This window comes from Centruroides sculpturatus, unplaced genomic scaffold (genome assembly GCF_000671375.1).
Source record: "Centruroides sculpturatus isolate CEXI.00-Female unplaced genomic scaffold, Cexi_2.0 scaffold1526, whole genome shotgun sequence".
Lineage (NCBI taxonomy): Eukaryota > Metazoa > Arthropoda > Arachnida > Scorpiones > Buthidae > Centruroides > Centruroides sculpturatus.
The window spans coordinates 24,169-34,613 of NW_019392610.1; the positions used below are offsets into that span (position 1 = coordinate 24,169).

The following is a 10,445-nucleotide window of genomic DNA, read 5'->3' on the forward strand; positions in this document are numbered from 1 at the left end:
AGCAGTAATATTGCAGATGGCCTTATATATTGTAGGGCCTTCACTCATTTGTTAGCCACACAATTCATTGGACCCTTAAATACTCAGGCTATAAATCTGCCAGAGAATTTATAGCCTGAGTATTTAAGGCAATTGTTTGGCTATGTATTTATACATACATATATATATATATGGTTTTGGGTTGTTTAATATACTTACATAGAAAATATGGTTTTACTTATGGGCTTAATTGGTCCTCTAATGAGTATTCTTACCTGATGATTTAGTCAAACCTTAAGCAATGCTTTTCATTACATTCGAAGCAATGCTTTTCATTACATTTATGCTATTTTTGACTTAAAATAATTATATTAAATTATTAAATTTAATATTTCAGGTTTAATACAGAAGAATATTAAAATGCCAACAGAGTATTTTAAGGTATGTCAGTTGCTATTAATTTTTTTTAAATTTCAGGTTTTACAGACAGCTCAGAAGGCGTTTGCTAGTGGTGTGACAAAACCCATCAAATTTAGATTACAGCAACTCAAATTGCTTCTTAAACTTTGTGAAGAAAATGAAGAAAAGTTAATAGAGGCTGTTAAAAAAGATTTAAAAAAAGTACTAAATTTAATGATTTAATAAATGATTTTTTTTAATGATATAAACACTAATAAATGTCTTTTTTTCTAGTCTAAAATAGAAATTAGACTTACTGAGTTGGAATATTTGAAAAATGAAATTCGAGGTGCTATTTATAACTTGACTGAATGGGTGAAACCACAATCAGTAAGTATTAGAAGTGCCTTTAAGGTTATTTTTTAAAAAAATGACGATAAGCTTAATGAAATACTCAATTTTGTACATGAATATATTTACTAAAGCCTAAATACTTGATGGCTGGATGACTAAAGTGGTGAAGGGATCAACTGACTGCCTGCAATCAAACTTTTTTATGGGTGGTCTGTTTCGAAGATATATATTGGACCCCATTCCTCATCACCTGGCTATCCCCGTTATAGGCCTGGCCAAACTCATAATTGTGTGAGGCCCGGAAATAGTGCAAAAAAAAAAAAAACAAAGTTTGCATTTTTTTTTTTTTTTTTCTTTAAGTTAAACCATCAAGAAAACAAATTATATATATATATGTCTTAAAGAATAGTGGAAAAAACAAAATTTTAGATAAAGAAAATTAAAAAGGAAAATATTTAAAACTTAAGACACAGTTTAGAAAGTAAAACAAAACTAGAAAAATATTACAATGAGTGTGGGTGTCATAGTCATCGATAAAATGCGATTAGAGTTTAAGAGATGGTGTTGAATAGACCATCTCTAGCTGACCTTTCCTGCGCCCTAAATGGAGCTCCATTTACACATGGAGACAGGAGGGAGACCAATTGTGAAGCAAGGAGAAAAAGGTCTAGCCAATAAGCGATGAACCAACTCAGGAGTTTTTGATGAGAACTAGCTTGAAAAGGAGAGAAGAACGTCATCCTCTACAGACCATCAGGTGCATGCAATGTCCCCAGTTCCTTGTGAATCCTTTGCCATTTTATGCAATTAATTTTGACACCAATGAAGACCAACTCGCCAATGCCCCAGGGCTTCGCCGACGTGAAAAGAGAGAGGAAAGAACTTTTGAAGACAACATGAACCAAACTCTGGATTTCCGGATATTGACCTAATTATGTGGCATTGTCACCTAAATAAATGGTTTCTTTGTGAAACACTTGTCTCTTCCTGCCTCCTTAAAACCACCACTCACATACGAATTGACTTTAGTCCATTCTGACAGTAGAGAATAAACTCCTCCCTAATTGGTGAGCTTACAATTGGATACGATTAAAAGACCACCTTAGTGTTGACAGGAACATGGACATTCACAGAGGGGGCAAATGGGGCAGTACTGTATTCTGTAATCTACTTGTGGAAAAAAAACACCAAAAAATTAATTAATTAAATAAAAAATTTACTGTGTAACTATTTGTCTCTAAGCTTTGCTCCTCCTGGAAAATTTTCTGTGAATACCCATGCACAGGCAAGTCAAAAATAAAAAAAAGTCAAATACTGTATTAACTAAATAACTAAACATCCAATGCCAGACTTTTTTGGTTTAATTTAGGAAAAATTTTAATAATAATAAACCAAAAATATCTGGCATTTAGATATTTAATCCTTAATTTATAGTGTGATACTTATTTTTTTAATTATAATAGAAAAAATTTGTTTTTTTTAACAGTTTACTGATCAGAATAAAAATTACTACACTGGTAAATGCACGAATATTCAATGAACTAAATTAATGTATAAAATTTTAAAGACTAGAAAAAGACACAATAAAAATCCTAAAAATATTATCATAATATGTGATAGTAATTTATCATACAGACGGAGCTTAATTTATAACTACTCTTGTTTAGATAAGTGAAGAATAAAATTAAATATATTCAAACCTTAGTTAAACTTAGCGCACCTAAATATTCCTACCTTATAAATTGCCAATGAATGAAGCTTATAAATATTTCTTCTTCATAAATATTAAAGAACACTTCAGTATCTGTGAATTGCTAAATGTACAATTTTATATGGCAAATGATATTTTTATTACCAAATTATGTGGGTCTCAGATTTGTTACAGACCACATACCATTATCATATATCATACTGTATATAATTGTTATCTTAGTACTTTGGTGTAGTATCATACTTGGTTTAGTGCCAGTTTCAGAGATGAACAAATGGTGGCTCCACTCACCAATTGACTAAATTATTGTAATCTTTGTATTGGAAAGAAATAAGACTTATGAAAATAAAATTAAAGAAACTCTTTGAAAATTTAGTTTTATTCACAAAATATTTTGGAAACTTGCATAATAAATGCTTTATTATTTAAGGAGGTCCAATTTTATGTGGGGAAATCCTGTATGAAATTTTAAAATTTACATATTGATAATTTTGAAATAAATGCTTCAGTAATAGCTGAAAATTTTTCTAAAAATCAGGAAATTAGAGAAATGTAACATTAATGGTTTGTAAGTATATCTTTTTGAAGCAATATCTAAATTATTTTCTTTAAATAATTTCTTATTCAAATGAAAAAATAAATTATTTTAATTTTCATAATTTCAAACTTTTTATAATTGTTTTATTTTATTTTCAGACTGAAAAGAATCTCGTCCTGCTTATGGATGACAGTTTTATACATTCTGAACCATTTGGAGTTGTATTAATTATAGGACCTTGGAATTATCCTGTACAGTTATCACTTGTACCTTTAGTTGGAGTAATTTCTGCTGGAAACTGTGCAGTTATTAAACCATCAGAAATATCAGAAAATGCTGCGGAAGTATTAGAAGAATTACTTCCAAAATATTTACATCAGGTAAATTTTATAGCATTGGTTGACAGGATTAATACTAATTTCCTATTTTTTTATAAACTGACTACATTCTGTTTTATCAGAACACTGGAATCTTGTTGTGAAGAACTTGAGGGGACCTACAAAAATGTTTGTTAATTTGAAATGAAAGTTTGTTGTAAAGAAAAAGTGTATCTAAATTATTATTAAACAAGTTATATATCTAAGTAAGAAATCCATATATGAAACAAAGATGTTTTATATATGTTACTTATTATAATAACAATGTGATAATGTATTAATGTATTTAGTTCTGAAGTCATTGGTTTAATTTGTGCTGAAATCATGTTTTTTCTACATTTTGGTTTCTGATAGCAGGAACTCTGTGACACTTCTCTTTTCGGATATTCCTTCGTGCTGTCTTACCCTTGTGTCTTAAGTGAAGAATAAGATAAATAATAAAATTAAGAAGTATAAATAGCCATCCTTATATCTGTGTCCGTGACAAGTTGTGGCTGTTATTGAGTTTAGTACAATTGCAACTCATTAGTTAGTTCAAAGATCATCCATCTTTCTTGGATACAATTGTTTACCAGTTAGAGGAAGTATAATAGTATATGGGTATAATAGTATAGAGTATAATATATAATAGTATATGAGTATAATAGGAAGTATAATAGTATAGAGTATAATAGCAATGAAGATAAAGTTGTAACAAAATTGTTATAATGAAGTGAAAATTATATAGAAATTTTAACACCAGAATAGATAAATTACCCAACTTCACTGCCTGTAACCTGCATTCTTTTTCTCCAATACAGAGGACTTTGCAAACGTTTTCGAACCTAATGTGGTTCTTCTTCAGGCGCTATGGAATTTCCTATATGAATTCGAATTTCCAGAATTAACTGCTGTTTTAGAAAATTTTTTGGAACGTTGTCACATGTGACCGATGGCGTCATTGTAGACTTGCGCATTATCCGTATGTTGTTACTTTAGAGTTTTATTGAGGAAGGCTTCCCATGCTGTTGATATCTTCATTTCTTGTTTGAAGTTAATGCAGTGCTTATTCCTGAAGTGTTAAGGCAAATGTATATGGCCTCTAGCTATCTGAGGTGTTCAGTGCGGCCCGTGGTGTGAATAATTCTGGCTAGAGGAAATAGCGGCTCTATTTCTGGGTCAGAGGAGTATACCGCTAAGGCAGTGTTGTTTCTATGATGTAGGGTGTCCGCTTTGTGTTCTTTGATTCTAGTTAGTAAGTTGCGTTTAGTGGACCCGATGTAGAATACTTTGCTGTTGTCTCTATGATCAATGATGGGCACAGAGTATACTCCCGGAAGTCTGTTGCTGTCTGGAGCGTCTTTTCCGTTCCTAAGCCAATCGAATATTGTGGCGCACCTCCTAAATGCCAAGCAGACATTCTTTTTCTTGGCTATCTTGTTGTATATGGCCTTAAGTGCCGGGTTGTATGTGATTGGTATGTACTTAACCAGGGAATCATTGGAATGAGAGGTGTTGTTGGATTGTTGTTGGAGTACCTTGTTGTTTATCTTGCATAAGACATTGTGATAGCCATGTTGTTTAGCTATATGCTCTATGCATCGCATTTCAGAATTGAAAGCTGATTGTGACGAGGAATGTGAATATGCTCTTTTGATTAGTGTGTTTTGTGAAAATTGTAGGAATTCTATTGCTGGGGAACTGACAGAAAAAAGGACATTAAACTTAAAGTTAATTATGAATATGTTTGTACTAAAATATTTTCTGTGGGTTCCTATCCAGGCTGGATTGGGGAAAATCTAAAAGTATGCTATTCTGAAAAGATTTGTTAGAACATGATGTTACTGTATCATAAAAGTACATGTAAAGCTTGAAAATATTTGAGTCCAGCAGTGTCCCTAATATTTTTAATCTTTATTATCTTATCTTCAGGTCTTTATTTACAATGAAATCTTCAAAATAAAGTTTATATTCCATTAAGTTTAAATAATTTTTGATCTTCTGATAAAAAAAAAACTAATTGAGAATCAAATAACAAAAAATGTACTTGCAATGAAGTTTAAATATTTAAGTGATGAGCAATTATAATTGTTTAATAATTACATTAATTTCTTTTAAGGATTGTTATCAAGTTGTAAAAGGTGGTGTTCCAGAAACTACTGAACTACTGAAGGAAAAGTTTGATTATATCTTTTTTACCGGATCCACAGCTGTTGGAAAAATTATATATCAAGCTGCGGCTAAAAATTTAACTCCAGTTACATTAGAATTAGGTGGAAAAAGGTATTTGATTTTTTTTATTTCTAGTTAAAATCTACTTTGAAAATCACATGTTAAATATTAAAACACACTAAATTTTGTAGTAATATTAACTGTTAATAAACCGTCTATAAATAAACTTTTTTTCCTCAAAAATTTTATTTGATACTGTTCATTTATATATAACAAGAAGAAACATTTGATTAGTTGTAAACTTTTTATTAATTTTTTTTGTTATTGAAATAAAAAAAATATTCATTCTAATTATTATTTTTGAAATCATAACATTTGCTTGAAAACACACACATCATTGATTATTTACAAAATATAAAACATTCAAGTTCTCAAGGGACCAAAAATACCACTTTGAATTATCCAAATTTTTTTTAAATGAATTTTTTTGTAATTCTTGAATAAAATTATGACATTATCTTATTTAATTTCACCAGTTTGGTTACAAATGCGTTAATATTATGAATTATTACTTAGTAATTTAAGCTATTTTGAGAAAACTGTCAGTTGGCGTGTACTTAATGAAAACAACAAAAACGTAACCAAATTACATTCAAAGTAAGATCTGAAAATAACATACAAAAGAAACTTAAGTGCTTTGATAAGAATTACTGTGAATTTCGTCTTGAGTTTGAGAAAATTGTGTGATCTGAGGAAAATAAGCTCTATTAACAGCTAATGCTAAGTACACATTCTATTGTGAATATGCACATATATTTAATGGGCATTGACATTATTGAAACAATAGATTTTTACAAAAAGTGTCCAAAATAATTAAATGCCAAACAGATTTCCTCATAAAAATAAAAAAAAAATTTCTTTTCATTGAAACCTTGTGCAGTGTCCAAATGATCTTGAACAGATGTCCAATAAATCAACAATGTATAATTGATGAAACCAAAACCACCACTTGGGCATGGAAACTTTCTTATAAACACGTAATATGATGGAAGATTTTGAATTAAATGATATTTTTGCTGGTCACTGGACCAGATAATGACTTTGAATTTCATTGTACATGCATTTTGAATTATTCGAACTATGATGTATGCAAAATCCTATTTTCTTGGCCAGAGACTAGACTTGACTTCGAATTATCTGATATTGAAATAATGAGATTTTACTGTGTCTTATTAAATATTAATGTTTTCTAATTGTTTAACATTACATCATCAAATTGTTATAGTTTAATGAACATTTGAATTTAATGTTCTGCCTGCTGTAATTGAACAATGTTTGTTTAGTTTTAATGTCATATCTAGAGATCCAGCTTTCATTACCATATCATCATTATTCATAATGATTTTCAGAAAATTATTCATCTTCAATATGTTTAAGCAAATCCTATACAGTTTCCAGGTATTAATGTAAATCATTGAAAATGTTATAACATTCTCTCTCTAAAGTTCTCGTGATCATTTTAATAGTTTCTGCATCTGTTTTTTCTGAAATTGAAGAACAATTTGATGCATATGTAATGCTCCATAAACTTAACCATTTTGTACAATCACAGAATGTTGTTTGTAATTCTTAATAATGCTGTTAAAGATTGATACTTCACAGAAGAAAATTAAAATTTAGCTTAACATTAGAGGGTTTCTCTCTTCCTTGCAATTTTTAAGTCTGATACTTAAGTATATGGGTGCTCTTTAAAATAAATCTCTAGATTCTTGATCAGATTTTGTATATTATATATTTATTATGGCAATGTGATGTTTCTTATAAGTAATATAACAGTATAAGTATTAAATATCATATTATAATATCATACTATTTGAAAAATATATGCAATAAGAAATACATTTGATTTGACACATTTTTCTTATTTTTCTCATTCAAAACAGTTCATTATAAGTGCCAAACCATACATTTTTTAATGACTAATTTAATCATAAGTATTTCCATCTATAGTTTTGTTTCTGGGAGATTAAATTTTAAAACTTCATAAGTATACAGGAAATCCTTGTTAATTCAAATTCATTCGTTTGTAAGTGTACTTTTGTCTCAGCCAGGGATATAGAGATTTACACATTAAGGAATTCAGTTAGTTCGAAATACAGCTACTTTGAAATTTGAAGTGAAAATTTTGTTCGAACAGTGATATGCGTATGATAACTTGTTCATTTAGTTTGAAGAGAACAATACACCAAGAACAACTCTAATCTGGTTGTCAATATGGCTTTGCTTTTACAGTAACACAATTTCGAGTGTCACCTTAACCATGGACTACCCCTTTTTTCTGTTACCTCATAAAATATGACTGGTTTTTGGGATTGCAAGATTGGGCTGTAAGTTGCAGATTGAGACATTTGTATGGTTCTAAGCTATTCATTTGGGTGACTTTTTGGGCCACTTTAAAAATAAATTGGGTCACATTTCGAATTATGCTTTACTTTTTATAAAACCTATCTGGCAACCTGTGAGGTTCTCACTGGACATATTCTGTTTACCTGTAGTTTATTTATAATATTATTATTATTAACAAACACAGAATTCTGTATACACAGCCATATTCCATTGCTTAATAAATTACATTAGTTACATGGCATTTAACATATTGTACAGAAATATGTAAATCTCAGATAATTTGAAGTCACGATTATTTCGTCCCTTGAATTTTGAATTAATGAGGATTTCTTGTATTCAGTTCTGTATTCTATACACTAAATTTATTTATTGTAAGTTGATTTCAGAAAACAATTTACAAAATTATAAGTTAAGATTAATCTATGTTTATGATTTTTAATGTGATAAGAGTGGTGCCCAAACTACAGGCTCTGGGGCTAAATCCATCCACTGGCACACATTAATTCAGCTTATGAATATATTTCACACATCACTCACAAATGATAGAAATAGGCCTATGTTTTGTATATTTAGAATATACAAAATATTTGTGGTTTGCTCATCTATGACTTGAGTGCAATTTGGCTTGCCAATTGAAAAGTTGGAGCACCATCATGCTAAAAGAGGGTCTAATAAAAAGCTGATAGATTGGCTATAATTTGTCTTTAACTGAAATATTGTGTAGTGTTTTAGATTCATAATAAAAATGATCTAATTAATGATTAAACTTAATGTTTTTAATGAATTTTGCTAAAATAATCTTTATTAGATTAATGGCAATGTGCAAACCTAATATGAATACACACACTCGCACTATGTCAATATGGATACATTATTTTATGATGCTATTTAGATGATTTTATGATTATTATGACAATAGCAATTACAAGAACATTTAAATAAAGTAATGATTTATAGCATTAATTACTATTAAATGGACAATCTTTATCTAAATGTGCAAATATTCTTTAATTTGTTTCTATTGTCTTGATCATTTATGTACAGCTCATGTCATGTATCTTATCCAGGCTGTAAAAATGCACAGTAGCAGGAACCATTCTATTTATTTATTGAAGGAAAGAGATTGTTGAATGTGTGATGAGGTCTCTGTGCATTACTTAAGTATAAAACTTCCAGAACTCTAAATTGAGTACTGTGCCCTGCCTGGCCAAGTTATATGAATCTATCTCTACTATCATATGAAATGTATTGCTAGGTTAATCTTACTTCTTAAATAAATTTGTCTTATTTTAATTTTTTAGTCCAGTATATTTGGATGACTCTGTAAATATGGATATGGCCTGTCGGCGGATAATTTGGGGAAAATTATTAAGTTTGGGGCAGACTTGCGTAGCTCCAGATTACATACTGTGTAATGAAGAAGTGCAAGATTTATTTTTGAAATCTTCAAAAAAAGTTTTGGCTGAATTCTTTGAAGGTGATCCTATTGATTCTCCAGATATTGGTAGAATTATCAATGATAGAAATTATAAGTAAGTCATAATTGTGATCATGTAAAGGAATGGCTTAAGTAATGTTGAAATATTCAATAATAATTTGTTTTAGACGTGTTCAATCGTATTTAAAAGATGGAAATATTGCCATTGGAGGGAAAACAAGAGATGAAGACCAATATATAGCTCCAACTATTTTGACTGGTGTAAAGGATGAGCATCAAGTGATGAAAGATGAGGTACTTTTAAGTGTTTTATATAAATTTGGTTAATGTAAGTAAACATTTAATTTTAAATTAATTGCAAATAAGTACAATTTTTCACAAATTTTGGCTTGCCTGCTTTGATACCCAAGCAAGGAAGTCTTATATTAGTATGTGAACATCTTAAGTCATTGGTGTATTTAAAGAGTAAATGTACCAGAGACCTGTTCAGGTAACATGCCATCAATATTCATGTAATTACCTGTAAATTTTGTTACAAAGTCTTATTGTCACTACAGGAATGCATAATAATCTTACTTGTTTTTTTTATAGAAAGCTTTCATTTATAGAACTCATTAAGAAGTCGTTGTTATGTAATAAATGATCTTTATGTTTATGCTTCTCGTTTCTGCTAAAAAGAGACAAGACAAAATTTGCTTCGAACTAACATTCATCAAACGTTCTCGTCTTTTCTCACGAGAGTTATGAGACACATTTATTAATAATTTAAGTGGTTACAGTTGTAGAAAAAAATGTATAAAAAACTAGATAAAATTAAATTATGGAGTATTGAAACAATAATAAATTTATAAAACATAAATATGAGAAAATAACAAAAAAACATAATATCTGCAGGTGGCGACATCCATCACCCCACCATCCAGTCATCATGTATTATTTTTCTATGTATATCTTAACCTGATTCACTAACAGCAAATACTTTTTAACTATTTACTGCTATTTAACTATTATTGTAATTGTATGAAGAATTTAGAAGAATAAACACAGCAAAAATCCAGCAATGTAAACACTTCAATAAACAAACTGTGTCAT

The 10,445-nt window shown here is 29.4% G+C and overlaps 1 protein-coding gene across 1 annotated transcript; it reads left to right on the forward strand.

Moving 5' to 3' along the window:
- Positions 1-262: 262 nt before the first annotated feature.
- On the forward strand, positions 263-9,721 carry LOC111617671 (fatty aldehyde dehydrogenase-like). The gene is made up of 7 exons (XM_023358955.1): positions 263-420; positions 457-600; positions 673-768; positions 3,140-3,361; positions 5,457-5,620; positions 9,217-9,447; positions 9,521-9,721. The coding sequence occupies exons 1-7, from the start codon at positions 400-402 to the stop codon at positions 9,678-9,680; spliced, it is 1,038 nt and encodes a 345-aa protein (XP_023214723.1). The 5' UTR covers positions 263-399; the 3' UTR covers positions 9,681-9,721.
- Positions 9,722-10,445: the final 724 nt, after the last annotated feature.